The sequence below is a fragment of the Haemaphysalis longicornis genome, unplaced genomic scaffold (genome assembly GCF_048455015.1).
Source record: "Haemaphysalis longicornis isolate Haplotype H1 unplaced genomic scaffold, Haemaphysalis longicornis Haplotype H1 scaffold_1, whole genome shotgun sequence".
NCBI classification, from domain to species: Eukaryota; Metazoa; Arthropoda; class Arachnida; order Ixodida; family Ixodidae; genus Haemaphysalis; species Haemaphysalis longicornis.
Window position 1 is genome coordinate 251,084,470 of NW_027526203.1, and position 19,114 is coordinate 251,103,583.

Sequence of the window (19,114 nt, forward strand, 5' to 3'; positions counted from 1 at the left end):
AAAAAAAGACTCCGATGAGATCTGAAAACTTTTCAATGCTTACGTTGTAACGTTTGAAACAGTGGTACCAACGGTGTTAAATGAGCCATGAAGACAAAATACAAGTTGGGTTTATTAGAAAGACTGCTTAGTCCCGATAACAATGATACCAATATCATCGCTCTCTTCGAACAAATAACGGAGTTATTAAAGAAAACGTGTGAAGCAGTCGCGACCCCCTAGCGAATTTCCCACAACTTTTCTATGACGTCACGGAACCTTGTTTGTGCGATTGGCGGCCGCCTAACTCACCTGTCGCGACGACACATGACTGGACGTCTGTAATGGTGCCTCTAGTTGCATTTGACCGCATCTCTTGAATGCTAACGTGCAGTTAACGCACTGAAAATTATGTTTTATTGGGCATCCTCGATTTACCAGTCCTGGACGGTCGGCGGGCAGTCCGAGGACCGCGTTCGGACCGGAAGCCACATAGGAATACATGGGAAAATCGAGCGCCGGATCGCGCCTAAGGCAGTCCGTGGACGATCTGATACTGGTAATCGAGGAGGCCCATTGTTGGCCCGTATGACGTAATTCTTGCTCATAACACGTCACTGTGGCGCAAAATTTGAAAGTTCTTAAATACTTCTTGCTTTTTTTTCGTTAAAAAAACATCTTTTGTGGATGTAATGGAGCTGAGTGAGATACTGAATCCCACTTCTTTCAAACTAAACGAAGTGTTATTTTCTCTTCGTGGCTCCTTTAAGATTAGCCAACGAGAACCGAAAGAAGTATGTCTCATGCATCCCAAGCTCGATTTTAACCGAAATAGCTCATTGTTTGGGGACCGTTGCAAACGCTCAGCTTTGACGTGCGTGTTATATATAAACCAATGCGGAAACCCGCCATGAAATCTGAAACTTGCTCACAAAAACGGCGATGAGCTCCAAGCTGCCAGTTCAAAAGCGCAGAGCGTTTGTACTTCGAAAATGTAGCACCGATCTCATTTTCTGCTAACATGCTGTATTCTTAAGGATCTCGTTTGTAGCGCTTTGCATAAAAGAACCCTGCAACTAACCCTGCCACATTTTTAAAACTTTTTTCGAAGTATTTAATGCTTGCAGAACGTAGTCAACCAATACATCCAGTATAGGTTAGGGGGCCGCAAAGTACCTCAGCCAAAAATTACTGTGTTATGCCCATCAGATAACTTAGAAACGTGCTCAAAAGATTTCTCTCTCTTTCCAGGTCTTGGCCTTCTTCGACCGCTGGAATTACGTCATTGCAGCGGTGTAGCGGCTATTGGCCGGCTTTTCTTCAGTTGCAGCAATGAACGCATTCGATAGCCACTTGAAAAAGATAGCCACACAAGCAGAGCAGAAAGGGAAGGAGTATGTGCTGTGACGAGCAAATCACGCAGTACCGCTCCGTAATGGCGATGACTACAGCTTCCGCAGTGCTTCCAGACGCGAAAGAAAGAGTGGAAGCGTTTATTGTAAGTGTTGCAGCGCCCCTTAAATCAGATAGCAAGTCTCAAAAGTAAATGGTGAGCTGTCGTTTTCAATACGTAAAAGAAATACAGGCACACAGTATTATTTGAGGATATTTGAAGCAGGCACACATTACCAATCAGTGCCGCCAACAATGAAAATTCGTCGGATGACAGCATCGTGCATACCATTTGATTACAAATTTTGGTCTGCGCTGTGGCACCACGCAGTGCTGGGCGTCACGCTCGCATCGCCTCATTAGCAATGCAATAATGCAGGCAAAAAGGCTACATATACATATTGTCACGTGGATATTTGTCAAGCCGCGATGCCCTGCTTGCGATGTGTGCGATCGCCGTGCAAAGTTCAATCCCCAGTTAGTGCTACGTTCCGTGCTTCTTGGCCAACCAGGTTTTTGAAGACGACGACATAAATGTGTGGGTCCACCGCTCGCGGGCCAGACTGATTCAGCCATCTTCGCTGAGCCTCACCGTGCTGCCTCTGCTCTTCGATGTAGCGCTACGCCTAATAAATAGGTACATCGCCATCCTGCTATCTACACCTCCGTCTACTAAGACGCAACAATATGAATCAGTCACACACGCACGTTGCGTGCTCCACTAGCTACATTTTAAATGGATTCACTTGGTGAAGACTCTAGACAGTTGGTGCTTTTGCAGGCAGGGCCGTTCCGCGGACTAAACAAAAAACTGCAACCTTATAATTGAACCCTTTAGTAAAGTTATTTAAGATCCAGTGACCGTCTGCGGCGAAATTATCTAAGTTTATAATCACACATGTTGGTTATCCCTCCACCCCTCCGTGTAATCGACCAATATCCGAAAAATAAGGCTAAGTCAAATTGAGGTACAATAGTCATTTCACTGAACACTGGCACCAACAAATGGTAACAAGTGTCGTTCAATAAAAATTAGCCTATATTAAAAAGAATAGCATAGGCTGAGGAAGGGTAATCTAAATGCCATGCCGCGAAGCAATTCAGCCTTACTGTGTACCCACTCCAACAGTGTTAGGGGGCGTACCTTGACGCCGCGGGGTCCTGGGAAGCCTGTGGGCCCCTGCTGGCCGGCATGGCCCTGAAGAAGGGAAGAAAACAACTGTTGAAAACGTGCTACTCAGAGGGCGAGCATGCTCGCTCGCCTTGTCCTCCATGTCACAACGAAATAGATTTGTGTTACATGCTCGTTACTTATTCTAAGCCTTATACCCTGGGAAAAACGTACCTCCTCTTTATGACCTCAAGAGGTACAGTGGGGTCCACTGTTAAAGGGAAACGGCGAGCGCGTGGATGCTGCGCTCCGCGAAGCGCCGGTGCCGAGAAATGGCGAGAATCGGAGACAGCCGGCACATGCGCACTGACCGCATGAGGCGGGAGAAGACACTCTGTCGTCTCTTACGGCTCTCCGCTGCGCCGCTCACATCCTTCGAGCGCGAAATCACTCAGCTGTTGCAAGCTGAGCAGCGCAGCGGAGCGCCGTAGCAGACGACAGAGCAGCTTCTCCCGCCTCATGCGGTCAGTGCGCATGTGCCGGCTGCCTCCGATTCTCGCCAATTCTCGGCACCCGCGCTTAGCGGAGCGCAGCATTCACGCGCACGCCGTTTCCCTTTAAAAGTGATGATTGTATGGTTTAACGCGCCGACGCAACGCAGGCGATGAGGCGCGCCGTAGTGGAGGGCTCCGGATTAATTTTGACCACCTGGGGATCTTTAACGTGCGCCGAAATCTCGTACACACGGGCGTTTTTGCTTTTCGCCTCCATCCGAAAAGCGGCCGCCGCGGCCGGGAATCGAACCCGCCACCTCGTGCTCAGCAGCGCAACGCCTTAGCCACTGAGCCACCGCGGCGGGTGACCCTTTAAAAGTGGGCCCCACTGTACCTAAAGAGGTATAGCGTTTGAACATAACACATATCAAAGCTACCGGTGAAAACGGACTGCCTACAACACATTTTACAGAAAACAGCCACGTGTAAAAAGCGTTATGTTGATTTAGTGACTAAGTACTCATACAGTTAAACAAACTCCCGTTTTTTTACGGTGCCAGAGAATTGGTATCGTAAAAAGAAAACTCGCTTACGTATCCCGGATTCGTATGATGGCAACGGATATTTAGTAATGCCTTGTAAATAACAGGTAAAGAACCTTGGCGACTGCGTCGTCTTTCGTAAAAAACGAAACAGCGTTAATGGTACTCGCGAAGCTTTAGAACACTGCAATGTGCAACCGCACTATAATTGTTGCTACGTGTTACGCCCACTTCAAGGTTATGACAAGGATGAATCTTAAGGCTAATGCCAGAACAAGAATTTAATGGCGGTTTTCTGATTCAGCTGGTAGTAAACTGTATATTTCATTTCACAAATAAAACAGCATGACACAGCGCATCGCTTTAGTCGACTGGCCATAACTAGTGTATTTAGCTACACGTCACTGCAGGGACCGTGCGAGGGCGGTGCAGGTGCGTGACCATGAAACTAAATTTTCTCACACTCACGAAACAAAAATCTAGTCTATCTAAAACAGAGCATTTCTAGGACAAGTGGTTACTACTCAATAATAATCCAAAACAAAAAGATGTACGCATCACGGAGCGAGTAGTATATGACGGGAAAATTTCACGAAAAACTTACCATGTCTCCCTTGCTTCCCGGCAGACCCGAGCTCCCCGGAGGCCCCTGCGACGCCGCATTTTTAACGTAGAAGCACTGAAGCAAGGCGCAGTCTAATATTGACGGATGAAGCGAATATGAATCACGATGAAGAAGGCGATAACTACGATAAAAAAGGGGGATATTATGATGATGATACCATACAGCAAAGGGCGTGCGTAGAAATGCTCTGCCTCAGAGCTGTTTGCAGGGTGTTCGTATCTTTGTTTTTACTCTCGTCCCAGCAGTTCCCTTTCTTTGTGTAGCGTTAAGTGAATAACATTACAATTCAAAATACACCACGGCGAACGTCCGAACCTCCTTGCGAATTGAGGCCGTTATGCTCATCGTGTGAAAAGCTCCGCGGACGTATTTCGATTGAACTGTTCACCAAGTTAGGTAGGTAATGTCGTTCGCTTTTTTTTTTTTTTCGGAAGGTGTGTCACCCCCCAAAAAATTACTCCTAGGACTTGGCAATATGAGCAAGAAATATGAAAGGTAATCTTGTTTATTATTTATGAAGATTCAAAATAGCTATCACCAGCCGCCTTGTTACTCACAAGGCAGATGGAAGCCTGTTTCTAAGCAATCTTGAGCATTCGAAAAACAAACTTAGAACAAAGCGCTTAGATTCCGAGTGGTTTAATTTTTTTGTTTAGTGCGTATACCAATTATAGATAGCCCAAAACAGTTCACAGTGAGACCGTTTGCGATCACTGACCACTGACAAGAGGCTGTCTACTCACGGGAACTCCGTCGGCTCCTGGAAGTCCTGGAAGTCCGGGTTTTCCCCTGGGCCCCTGATAGATGGGGTTTAGGGTCAGTGCAGTGCTGCTTCGCTTTCGGCAAGACGCTTGCGGCGGCGCCAGGCACTATACCGACCCTCACACGGACAAAAGCTCCCAATTTGTACGCTTTGGGATGTCTGTGCCCCGCACTAACTGACTGTAACTTTGTTTGCAGTTTACGACAAATATCTAATAAAGCATTGCGAGTGCTAGCACTGCAGGAAAAACAGCAAGAGTTTTATTCTAGAGCACCGTACCGTTTGCACTCGTAGTAGTAAAAAGAACACCACTACGAACTGCGCAGGGTTTAGAAAAAATCATTCCTCTTCAACGCCACCTTTAATTTGATTGGTCGCAAAACTGTATGATAGAGCCCATGAAGTCCCGCCCGCAATGTACCCACTTTACAATGACGCAATAGCTTGTTTCGCAAAGAGAAGACAAGGCTGCACCTCAAAGCCGGCCGGCCGTGTACGTACGGGGCTTGACACGACATTTTACGCGTTCCAGCTATCTGCGTCGGCCGCAATAAGACCGATGTCAATACATAAAGGAACAATAGCATATCGAAGCTACATTTCGATTTTTCGATGCAAGCTATGTTTCATCTATCAAAAAGTCATGCACCCCTCCGTCAAACGACGACGATGGTTGAAGCTTTCTCGTTACAGATACTTTGGTTGCCTCCGAAGATTTCTAAACCGCTTCGACCACCTCGAAATGTAGCAATCAGATAGGCGCCGGCTTCATAACGCGAGAGACCCGGGTTCGATTCCGGCCATGGGCAGAGTTTTTTTGTTGTTGTTGTTCGTTTGTTTGTCAATTCAGCATTTTCGCGTTACAGACGCCATCAGGGAGAACATTAAAGCTTCGCTTTGAATGATATCGGTAATGGCAGACGATCCGCCCCAGCCCTGTGACGAGTAGACTTTGCGTTTGAGTTGAAGTTCGAGTTGCGGTTAGGTTTGCCTTGTAAATTGATCCCCTGCAACCGTCTTTCTTACCTCGCGCTCCATTGAAGCCGTGACAAGATATGTTCCAATCTTTTCAGCACAACTTCGGATGCCGCAGCGACACTGTTACAGCATAAACTATTCCTTACAACTATTCTGTCACTCACAGTTTTACATCACAGAAAGACATACCGGTGGTCCCAACGGTCCTGCCACACCCTGAGGACCGGGGGATCCCTAAAACAGAAAAGAGTGATTGAATTAGAAAAAAAGAATGATTCCGCACAAACTTAAAGAACAGCTACTCGTTCATGCGGTGGAAAAATCGCTGAATGCCATTCTCGACAATTATTTCAGGCTGCAGCCATGAAACCTTGAAAACACGGGCTTCACAGCTCCTCTCATCTAGTAATTTAACCAGATGCATCCTGTGAGCTGTTGCAATATTTACTGGAAGCACATAAAGCGTCTACCTACTCACATGATTCGTCTTAGATTGCGCATAATTATGTAACAAGCATACTTTAATCACTGAATCATGTAACAAGCATGTAACAAGCATACTTTAATCGCGGCTTACCATTTAGCCGCAGCGCGGCTGAAATGGTAAGAGAGTTTGAATTATTTTAACTACGCAAGGAAGATTGACTAAACTCCGCCAGGCGCTACGCTATGGGAAACTTTCAAGCCTGTGTGGAAGCCTGGCGGAAATTGGCCGCATTGTGTTCATTTACAGGAAAAGGCAGCCAATTTTTTTGTCACTACACTGACGCCTGTGCCGGTGCTCCCATCTAACCAAGACCGGTGAACAAATATGAGCGCGACTAAAAGTAGGTGCCACCTTGGTTGTAGTTCTTAGAGTTTGCGCTGGCTTCCTGCCATTAGAACATGCAAAATCACGCATCGGTATATTATCTTTGCAGTCAAAGCCCCTTTACCCAAGGTTCGTCCACAACCAAGAATCCCTTTAATCAAAACTTATCACGCGCTTATCTGTAAGCTTCTCCCTCTTGTCGGCCACATATACGCTCGGGTTCTCTCGAGCTTCCAGGCGAGACTCTGTCTTGGGCTCTGGAGCAGCGGTGCGGATGAGGAATCCGATTACTTATGCGACCTTGTTTGAGGGTTTACCCATTTCTTTTATTATTTACATCGCTGTTTGCAATGTTCTAGGGTTCCTGTTGGCCATCCTGGTTAGCTATCCTGGAACAGAGACCCCACTCACTTTTTGAACCATTAAAGTTTATTCTCTTCGACCAGTTTCGGTAACATCAACTGCATTTGATCAGCTTGAGCAAATATGTGTGTGTGTGCTTTTTATTTGTACAGATAGCTTAAAATGGGTCACCCGTTGAGGCCTGAAGGGGAAGGGGTGGGGGGGGGGGGGGGTAACACAAAGTCGTGGGCTCGACTGCAGGCTGCTGCGGAGGAACCATTTCGAATGGAGGCAAAAATCCAAAACACCTGCGTGCACGAGATTCGGAACTACACGGCGCGCTTTATGCGCGCTTCGGCACGCAATACCGCAGTTCAAACTCCGAAATATTCAATCTAAAAATGTGTGGCCTTTTAGAAAAGACGTCATCATCATCACCGTCGTCGTCGTCACCAGCCTATCTACACCCACTACAGGGCAAAGGCCTCTCCCATTAATCTCCGATTACCCCGGTCCTGTGCTAACGGCGACCAATTTATCTCCGCAAACTTCTTGATCACATCTGCCCATCTAACTTTCTGCCGCCCCCTGGTAACGCTTGCTTTCTCTGAGGATTCACTCTGTTACCCTCAATGGCCAACGGTTATCTTGCCTTCGCATTACATGTCCTGCCCGCGTCCATTTCTTCTTCTTAATTTCTACTAATATGTCTTTAACACGCATTTGTCCCCTGACCCACTCCGCTCTCTTCTTGTCCCTTAACGTTACACCTATCATCTTCCGCTCCATTGCCCGCTGAGTCGTTCTCATATTAAGTTGAACCCTTTTAGTGAGCCTCCAAGTTTCTGCCCCCTAGAAAAGACCTGCTAAGCCGTACATAAAACTTTCCTGACAATTAAACAACTTCGCTCAGTTCACCTGTGAACGAGTTACTAAAAGAAGGGCAACTGAAAGTGCATCGTCAGGTTGGGCGTAAAGGCAAAATCTCACTTTCTTGGGCATGGCTAAAGCGAAACGAATCAAAACTCTCACCACAGGTCCCTGTAGTCCTTGGTGCCCTGGCTGACCGGCACCGCCCGGGGGGCCCTGAACAAGGTACATGATTTTACCACGACGCAAATATGTAAGCCCACTGCCTAAAGTACGTAGGGTCGAACTGAATTGGTCGAGGCATTTGTGTACGGTAGTATCAGTCAACTCCGGAAAATTATCCAACATGCAAAAAATAAAAAAATAGCGATCCATACCGCTTTGAGGTTAGCTTCGAAACAGATTAACCTGTCACATAAAAAACGCGAACCTCATAAATCATTCTACAGCAAATTGATCGCACTAAACGCCAACATAAATTTTACTATTGCAAGCCTGTGGATGCGGGTTCTCAAACATGACTGAACGAGTCAATCTGCTTTGTATGCGCATAGATTAATACTGCCAGGCTGTGATCGCGGACTCTATCAAATTCCCTTTCGAACTCTCGCTTTTGTGGCGCTCATTTTGTTAAATACGGCGGTCTATTGACTTCCGCTCTTTGCAGCAAAGTCCACTTTAACGGTTTAAGGAAACTACACAAGATAATAAAAGCGCACATGACGTCTTCTATCGTACCTGATTCCCTTTAGGTCCTACAGGGCCTTCGGATCCAGGAATACCCTGCAATTTCAGAAGGGTACAAGTTTTACAAGTTATATATAGCCATGCTACAAAAAAACGGATGGCAGTAATTACAGGAGACCCTGGAAGTCCAGCGAAGCCTCGGGGTCCAGGAAAACCTCTTGGACCCTGGAGGAGAGGAAAAGGAAATGGCGATGGATGTTGATTAGACTGTATAAACAAACGGACGTGACTTGGTCTAGCGCACAATTTTAAGGGACTTTACGTTCATACGTATGTAGAACGTTATTACATCTTCGTTGGCGACCGGTCTTCGCAGAAATGAAATTCTAGTCGCAAAATAGGGGAACTGGTTTCTTAAAATGTAAAATGGTTTATACAGTTATATAGAGCCACGCCATTATCTAACTTGGATCGGATCGGCTAGCGGCGTGGTCGATGTGTTTTCTCTATCGTCCACCGTGCACACACGTCGCCTCCGCCTTTTGAGGCTCCCTTGCCTCCAAACCGCTCATATACAGACATAGGGATACCACAGGAAACCCAGCAAGATGCCCTTTTCGTCATAGGTTGCTTCTTTTTGACTCGGCTCATGCGTGTGTGCCTCCAAACATTATTCTTTTCTTTTAAATATTTAAGCATTTCTGTGGACTCTGAACTCAACAAAGAAATCTGTCTGTCCGCCTGTAACACTTCGTGTGTCGCACACACTTCCGTCGCATGCGAAGATGCTACTGTTGAAATACCGGAGTGCCTTCAAATTTTCCTCGTTAGATTTAGATTTCCTCGTAGATTTAGATTTCCTCGTAAAGTTTTTATTCCCAGCAATGCCATTTTCTAAAGCAGCGAAGCCCGGTTTAAAGGGACTCAGTGTACATCCCCCTATGGCGATATATGGAGTCGAATAAAAGTATTTAATAAAAGGCGCTAGGACCTTTGTACTTTGATATCAACTCAGAGGCTGGATGTATAGCAGAACGTCTTGGACATTAATCCTACAATACTCGCTTTTGAGATAATTCCTTTATTTTTATTTCTCGATTTTCAGTCATAATTATGAAGCCCTGTATTCGTTTTTTACGGCTTCGGGGTTATTGTTCGAGAAGGTTTATTGTTTTCACAAGCCCGCCCACAGGAGCGTGCCCGCTTAATAAGAGCGCGCAACCTACGGGCTCCGTCAACACAATGCTTAACGGACGGGTCACCCATTCAAAGAAACGCAACTGGAAACGCAACGGGTCCGTCCAAAAGTGTCTACAGGGCTGGAATGAGTTGCCGAGGAAGGCGTGATGACTGCCGCCGTGCTGAAACCATCGTGAATGGTTTCTGTGATTGCGGGCAGATTGTTTTAAGTTTTTGATTGATTTGATTGATTTATTATAGGGTTTAACGCGCCGACGCTACACAGGCGATGAGGCGCGCCGTAGTGGAGGGCTCCGGATTAATTTTGACCACCCGGGATTCTTAAACGTGCGCCGAAATCTCGAACACACGGGTGTTTTTGCTTTTCTCTATCAGAAAAGCGGCCGCCGCGGCCGGGAATCGAGCCCGCTACCGTGGGCTCAGCAGCACAACGCCCCAGCCACTGAGCCGCGGCGGCGTTTTTTTGTTTGTTTGTTTGTTTTTGTTTTTTACTTTTTACTTCGGGTTGTTGCAACTCGGCGAAACCTGTCATTTGCCACCAAAAAATCACCACACAAGCCCATCGGAGTTGGAGTTTTTCTTCGCGCGAGTCTTTTCGAGCAGCGAGCCACATAAATATACATGAGAACTGTGACTCTTTCGCTTCCCCATTTATTTTAGCAAACAAAAGATAATAAACTGCATATATTATACTCTTCAATTTGTTGGGCTAGCGAACTGGAAAATATTGGTTAACTCACCATTTCTCCTGGAAGCCCGGGCAGCCCTGGAGCTCCATCGTCACCCTGAAAATTAATGGCCACGAAAAAAGCAATTGCTATCACATGAATGAAACAAATCTTGTAGTGACCCATCCCTCAAAAAAGGCGCTTAAAACGGGTGACTACGCTAAGTGAGAATACGTTTTTTTTTTTTTTTTGCATAAGGCACGTAACACAACGTTCGCGAAAAAAAACAACTATCATTTCTAAGCGACTACTCCCAAAATCAATAACTGACGCAATATTTCGTCGACGTAGCAACGGTGCGTCGTAAAATTTGTGGCATAGGCTGGTGGCGAATCGGCACACTCATGCGTGAGGAGGTGGATAGATAGACACCACGTGCACTGCCACTGTTTAATTAGGCTCGTCATCGTGTTCCCCGAAGTAGTCAGAAAAACGCGAGCTGTCTTCACGTCAAAATATTACGTTTTCACATAAAGCTACAGTATTTCGGGCATATATACTCCATTGGGATATTTGTTACTCGGTTGAGACCCATGGCGACATAAAATGCGCTAATGTTTTCATTCGTTATTCTGAATGTATGAATATGCGTATCCTGAAATACCTTATGCGTCGCCTCCGCGATGCGCTGTGAAAGAGAGTATACCTCGGTATCACTTCGAGATTTCAAAGTTGTTTGTACTTTGTATTTACACGAAAATTATCTCCACATCGCGCGAAGATCTAGCCCTTATCGGCGTCAACACAAAGCGAATCACACGGCAATATTATTGTAAAACTGCCTTCCCTAAAATAAGGTAACCGTCCCCAACCGAACAATCACCTCGATCAACAGCAAACACATAGGAAATAATATTCAGGAATTTCAACCTTCCAGAGCTGATGCATTCACACGTATTAATTTATGTAGTTTTATGATTTATTAATAAGATAGCCCTCGCTTTGCCCATGAAGCGAGTACGTGCATACGTACGTGCGTATGTACGTTCGTACGTACGTGAGTTCTTATGTATATATGTATGTATGTTTTTATGTATGTATGTATGTATGTATGTATGTATGTATGTATGTATCATATGCCATGGTACATACATACATACATACATACATACATACATACATACATACATACATACATACATACATACATACATACATACATACATACATACATACATACATACATACATACATACATACATACATACATACATACATAAATACATACATACATACGTACGTACGTACGTACGTACGTACAGTGCTCACGGATTGAAACGCGACACTGCGAGCGCGTGGCCGCCGGCACAGGCAGCGCCGCCCGTGGACGCCCGTGGACGCCCGTGGAAGCGAGGTGTTGCATTGTGGTACACCGTGAGGGTGAGAGCGGTTTGACCGTAGGCTTGCAGCTTCCAGTTGCCAATGAGCGGAACTGTGGTTCCCCGCAGCGACAGCGGGGAGGTGTAAGCCTGGAGCTGGAGCGCGTTTGTGCGCCGACCTCTGGTCGCCCGGCGATGCGCGTAGCCAATTCAGCGACATCGTCTGCTCGCGCACTCTTGTTACGCGTGCCCTTCCGATGCGGCACAGATAATGGGCATGTAAGGCACGGTCACGCTCATCTGAATAGAACGAACGTCTGCACGCAGGAGCAGCAAGCTTTATTCCAGGATGTAAACTAAAAAAGGAAAGACGCCTTTGCAGGCACGTTCGCGTGCACTGCGCTGCATTAGTACTTCGTCGGCAGTCTTTTTTTTTTATTTACATCCTGCAATAAATTTGCTGTTCCTGGGTGCAGACGTTCGTTATATTCAGATGAGCGTATGTATGTATGTTTGTGGTTTATTGGCGCAAGGGTTTCTAAGACCAAAGAGCGTGGTCTTTCGATAGTCATGTTTGTGCTTAAAATATGTATGAAATGAGTATGATATATCCTAAAATACTGTATATATGGGTGTAGAGGGCCTGTCCACTAAAACATGAAGATGTTCATAATGGTAGCTGAAATGGATTATGGGTGGGACGTGATGCACCTCGAGCCAAAGAGCATGCGACGAGAGTGGGCCTCCCGTGCGGACAAAGGAAGCATGAGGGCCTCACTCACTGCTCGTAGGTTCAGAGGTCACGCACTGTACGAGATGAGTTTTAAAAACTTGATGACATTACACTACATCCTTCACTGTTTTTAGGAGATGAACCTATGTTTACAAACAAAAGTCTTTTTAAGTTATCTTGCAGACATCAGATGAGCGTGACCGTGCCTTACATGCACATTATCTGTGCCGCATCGGAAGCGCACGCGTAACAAGAGCGCGCGGGCAGACGATGTCGCTAAATTGGCTGCGCCCAGCGCCGGGCGACCAGAGGTCGGCGCACAAATGCGCTCCAGGCTTACAGCGCCCCGCTGTCGCTGCGGGGAACCACAGTCCCGCTCATTGGCAACCGGAAGCAGTAAGCCTACGGTCAAACCGCTCTCACCCTCGCGGTATACCACAATGCAACACCTCGCTTCCTCGGGCGTCCACGGGCGGCGCTGCTTGTACCGGCGGCTACGCGCTCGCAGTGTCGCGTTTCAATCCGTGAGCACTGTACATACATACATACATACATACATACATACATACATACATACATACATACATACATACATACATAATGGGAGAGGCCTCTGCCCTGCAGTGGGCGCCGATAGGCTGGTGGTGGTGATGATGATGATGGTGATGATGATTGTTGTTATTATTATTATCATTGTGGTGATGATGATGATGATGATGATGATGATGATGATGATGATGATGATGATGATGATGATGATGATGATGATGATGATGTCCCATGTGTAGCCCCGTCCCGTTAGCCGCCCCTCACAAAAAAATTTGAATTTTCTAAATCGAATTCGAAAATTCAGTTCATGTTGTACCATCACCCCTGAAACGGATACATTTACGCATGACATTGTTGTGCCCGAGCGCCCGGCCCAAATTCGTTGCAAGGGGTGACGCGCCGATAACGGGGCCGATTCACGCCTCGTCCAAACAAAACCCAACCACCCGCGGTCGACAGGTCAAAACTTGCACCGCCGCAGGGTCGCCTCTCCCTTTTGCGTCGCGGCGGCTCGGCCGAATCATGCATCGGGTGAACGACCGCCAACCGACAGACTTGCTTAGAGGCGGGATTCGCTGAGACAGCGACGGCGTCGCCTTCCCTTTTCCCGTTGGCTCGGCTAACGCAACCACTTCGCCTCCATTCGTCAGATTTCAAACTTCGCCCAGCGGGAGTTCTGATTGGAGCGATTCAAACTTCTCGGGGCCGCAACGGACTTCCCGGGGTATAAAACCCCCCCGGAGGCACTTATCGTCGGCACTCTCCGGCGGCACTTATCGGCGGCACTTTTCCGAGGCACCGAGTGGAGAGGTGCTGTCGCCTTTGTGCAAGCCATGTAACCCTTTTGTTGCCCTTGTACATACTGTATATAAATGTTGCTTCAACTTTTCGTCGCCTCGAAAACTTAATCGCTCTGCTCTGCACCGTGTCGATAGCGGACGGAGCAAGGCAACGTCGCTACACCCGTGACTGCGCTCGAATGAACAGTCCCAACAGTGGTAGCTGCGGTGAGAGAGCCGAGTACCAACAGCGGTGACAGCGCTGGGAAGGCCAGTCCCAACATCGGTGACAGCGTCATTCCCAACACCATGTAAGTTCGTGTTTTTATATTTTTCTAATGTAAGCCTAGTAAGCAACGACCCTTCCACTCAGCATTCGCGTCCATCATAGTAAAGCTATCGAAAAGGATTCCAAGCGTAAATCATGCGGCAAGGTTCACGTACCCCGGCTCCCTCGTGTCCCGGGAGTCCCTGGTCGCCGGGGGCTCCGATGTAGCCCTGCAATAGTTGAATGAACTAGTATACTAGCCTGGCACCCCCACTAGTTTCAGACATCATGCCGCATAGAAGTGAACGTTTTATTGAATATAGGCTTGGTTCAATGCTGACCCTTTCACCTTTCTCTCCCGGCAGGCCCGGAAGTCCCGGAAGTCCGATGTCGCCCTGCGCCACAAAGTAAATATCCTGTCACTTGGAACATTTAAACTCAAACAAGTATCTGTCGAATTGAAATGATCGGTCAGGGATAATCCACACGGAACATAACTGTGCCGTGTTTGGCAGATTAACCGGAACCAAGACGTGTACAGACTAGAGATGCAAGTTTTCATAAAATTTTGAGGGGCATGAAAGAAACAAGTTTCTTTAATAGTTTTATTTTTTTGAAAAATATGAAAAATTGAAAAAAAGACGATACCGTACAGATCTATAAAAAACTGGACACACTTCTTAAGGCAAAAGCCTTAGATGTCTCATGAAACGCGAAAGCTGGCCGTTGTTGCTGGTGACTACACGAATAGAACTAAATTACGGCCGCTTTAAAAAGAAAATAAGTAAATAAAATATACATTGAAACACATTTGGGTTCGAATCATATTTGAACCCGGGTGGTTAGAGCAGCAGCTAAGTGCAGTAACTACAGCGCTAACCCGGTACCGTGCCAAGATGGAACAATAAATATCCGGATGCGTGCCGCAGGACAGGTGAACAGGCCCCGCAAACACGATGCAGCAGTGAAGAAGTATTCAATGATCGCTGGCTTTCGCCTTGAAATGACCTAAGAGACTTAAGTGCCCGATTGAAGTTTTCCGTTAGCACTGAAAATAATATAATTGTTAGCTTCCGCTCTCAAAATGCGGGCACGATTTCACGTCAAGGCATTCATTTCAGAAAGAGGTGTCCTCAATGCAGATTGGTCGCATCATAAAAAATTCCCCCGAATAAGCTTTGTTGTTTTTTTTTTAATGTTATCCTGGTTGAGAAAAAAAAAGAAAAAAAAACTTTTTTAATGTTATTTCATGTTTTTCCAACCGCTCACATATGTATACAGACCGACCTGCGCATCGTCCAGAAACACTCGTAAACCCTGCGTATGTCCCCGCCCGCGGGTCGAGCGCCGGCCTTCAGGCCTCACGCATCTTCCAGGTCAGTCCACGAAGAAAATTCTACGAGAGCTTTCTTTACTGCATTAAAGTGATCACCCTCACTCACTAAATTTATCCAATATTTTTGCTCTGAGAATTTTCATTTCTCTTGCACCGTCGATCTCCGCTCAAACGGTGAACCACACGACGAAAGCCTAAGCGCCAAAACTGCATTTACTTATTTAATAAATGAATAAACACTAATTTTACCCTCAATAGCGTGAAGACGCGCAGAAGCTGGAAAGATGGTCACTTACTTTCTCCCCACCCTCTACCTAGAGTGTATCCCCGGCTTGATGACAAACCTTAAGCAAAACGACGTGAATTGGTTTAAGGCACGGCCCAGTGCCTCTCCACCAGCAACACGGTCCTCTTTTGAATTTCGTGAATGACGGCCACACAAATGTGGAGGGGGAAGGGGCAAACCCCGGGCGATGAAGAAGGCGGGAGAAAAGGCAGGAAAAAAGTCACCATAAAATCCGACACACATATGAACAAAATTCTCAGTTATTTATGAGATTCCTGCGCGTACACTCACCACGTACCTTTGTTTCAATCGCATGGTCACTTTTCCGCACCGCATGTACTGCGATGTTGAAGCTGTCTTCGATCATCACGTCACGCATACCTGCACTCCACTGAGTTATACTTTGGGACTTCTATTCTCCTTACATATGCCGTAACGACGCCAGAGAACATTTAGTTTGTACAGTTTAATAGACAAATGTAGGCAGGACATGACACATCAGTGTCCGATTGTTTATTACGGACCAAAATGGTATAAATATCTATAAAACGGAAACTGAGCCAATAAGTCTAGCTAACGTGACCAGCCAATAAAATATACGTAGAAACAAGTGCACACGCGCGAGAAAAGCCATAAAGTGTCGACACAGTATACGTAAATGCACGCGTGCTCCCCGTGGAGCACTCCTGATGTAGTCCAACAAGCGTAAACAGCTGTAACCTCAGTTATAGGTGACTCCGCTACTGTCGCCTACAGCGGGAAAACCCAGTATATATGTTATATAGAGGCTGAACACTATTGAACACTACTGAACACTATTGAGATTGAACACTATTGCTTGAACGTCATCTACTACACCGACTAGTGTCCTTGGTGTCCCTGACAGGGCGCCTGCGACGCAACCGGTGGCCAGGCTTTCGTGGACGCCGGGCCACACGACTGCATCGTCACCATGGCCTTGACGTGCCCGTCTTACCCTGCCTTGAACCAAAGCTGGGTGTACGAGACCCTCCGTGCGCTTTCTAGCCTCTAGAAGAACTTGCTGCCATTCGGGATGGTCTGCAAGTGCTTGCATCGACAGTGACTAGTGGGGACAAGCTGGAAATGCCCACAGTCTCAACGGCAGCGATTCGGGATATACGTCGCGTTGCATGGTGTACAAGCCTGGCTGCATGTATTCACGCAATTATGGACACCTACTCATGCCCTGTCAGTGTGTTGTGCATTCGCCGGGACATTCTTCCTTCCCACACAGCGGCAGATCGCGCCTGCCACCGAAGAGACCTCCCACGGCCATTACCACTTCTTCCAGTATCTACTGTAGAAGAACTGTTGATGGAAAAAGAGAACCTCCGGCGCGCCACGCGTGCTTTACTACCACCGGGTATTCGCCCCGAGATCGAACACAGTCGGCCCCTGGCGGCGGCGGGACGAACCGCTCCTAGTGTGGATGGCGCTCTCGCGTCGTCTGCTCGTTCACGTTGCAACACGGCGCAAGACTCGTGCTGCGCACGATAAAACAACCAATATGTGCACTTGTTTGGCAGTAAGCAATGGAATAGTTACCTGTGCTTGCGCATTTCCTCTAGAGACGCAATGATCAGCCGCCGTTGCGGGTTAATGCGCTGGTTTAATTCCACGAATTATCTTCGCCGTGGTGAAACGTGTTATACGTGCGAAACGTGTTATAAATAGTGCTTCGACACATGAGTGAAGTCGTCTGCCGTTTCGGAAACGTCAAAGGGTGCTTTTTGAAGGTGGCGTGGTGGTTATTTAAAGGATAAAAGTTTAATACACGAAACGGGTAAGAAGCGACAAGACCTGTGCATACCCGTGCATTTACCACACCCTTGTAAAATTGCGCGGTGTCCTTATAGAAAGAAGAAAAAAACAATTTAACTGCACACGACACGTGCGCTATCGCCCATACATTACCGAGGACGTATTTTACACCTGCAAGCGCCTGTGTGATCGAATTCTTCCCGTACCTTTTCGAAAATAAATACCATTCTTGAACAGTCGCTGCTTATACTGTGTCGCTAATTTTACGTATTATTTAAAATACGTTTCTGTGGATGCGCAAAAGTATTAGCTGCGTGGTCCTCAGCAAATGGCCTAAGTATAAATACAGAAAAAACAAAAGCGGTAATATTTAGAGCGAAAGGCAAGGGCATAACACCCGACGCGCTCTTTATGAACGGGACTAGAATCGAAGTAGTAGACAGGATCAAAACGCTGGGTATAATTTTCTCTGAACATATGCTTTGGGATTTTCAGATTGAGAATGTAATGACAAAGCTAGCCCGTACCGTTGGAATTTTTTATCGAACCCGGGACTTGCTTCCTACGAAAACCAAACTTCTATTATATAATGCGCTGTTCTTGTCTTACCTACGTTATTGCTTCCTCGTATGGGGCACCACAACCTCTTCAAACATCACCAAACTCGCACGTCTTCAAAATAAAACGGTTTGCATAATTTCAAATTCCCCTTTCGACACTTCAGCAGGTCCTCTCCTTAAAAAACTCAACCTGATTAGTGCAGAAAATTTTTATGATTACCGCCTAAGCACGGCTTTAAGGATCGAGGCAAAGCGTAGTGAGAATTTCCTTACTAGTTTTGCGCAATTAATTCCCAATGTACCTGTGTACAACACTCGACATACTGAACATTGGACGGTACGCTGTTGCAGAACTAACTATGGTAATCAAATGTTGTCCTATACTGTCCCCAATCTTCTAAATCAATTTATTGAACGTGGCGTTGACTTTCATTCTTTAAGGATTTCTGAGCTTTTACGTATGTACCTGTAATAATGATTTCTCTTTTCTTTTTTCTCTCTCTTTTTTTTTTCTCACTAAGAGTACCAGTTCTGGCTATGTATGCAAGCAATGTTCCGCTAGACATTGTATAAACTTTTTTTTTCTCATTTCTGTTTATTTAACATTTGTTGTAACAACATTTTCTTTAGTAATAGTTTACTGAATTTTACAGAAAAACAGTGTCTTGTTGAAATTGGATTGTATAAATTACACGCAAGCCCTCTAGCATGTATACCGTCAGGCGCCGTCTGCTGCCCATACACCGGTACGGGGCGAGAGCTCGTCAAGCTGTCCACAGCAGCTTTTTCTCTAGCCCCGTCATGTCTTATAAAGAACATGAAATAAAATTCTATTCTATTCTATTCTATTCTATTCTATTCTATTCTATTCTATTTAGGGGGGATTTCTCGGTAAAACTAAGCAGCTGTGAGTTTGCGTCTGTCATGTGACATTTCGTGTGTCATTTTCATATATAACATTTTCAAATCCCGACATGAAT

At 46.3% G+C, this 19,114-nt stretch overlaps 1 protein-coding gene across 1 annotated transcript in view; it reads right to left on the bottom strand.

Annotated features, from left to right (window-relative positions):
• Positions 1-19,114, bottom strand: part of LOC144158586 (uncharacterized) — a 184,425-nt gene that overhangs the window by 121,757 nt on the left and 43,554 nt on the right. The window contains exons 14-23 of the mRNA XM_077689573.1: positions 14,512-14,565; positions 14,347-14,400; positions 10,535-10,579; positions 8,766-8,819; positions 8,646-8,690; positions 8,070-8,123; positions 6,074-6,118; positions 4,887-4,940; positions 4,123-4,167; positions 2,516-2,569 (exon numbers count right to left, since the gene is read on the bottom strand). Of these exons, the coding sequence (XP_077545699.1) occupies positions 2,516-2,569; positions 4,123-4,167; positions 4,887-4,940; positions 6,074-6,118; positions 8,070-8,123; positions 8,646-8,690; positions 8,766-8,819; positions 10,535-10,579; positions 14,347-14,400; positions 14,512-14,565 (504 nt within the window). The remainder of the gene's footprint in view (positions 1-2,515; positions 2,570-4,122; positions 4,168-4,886; positions 4,941-6,073; positions 6,119-8,069; positions 8,124-8,645; positions 8,691-8,765; positions 8,820-10,534; positions 10,580-14,346; positions 14,401-14,511; positions 14,566-19,114) is intronic.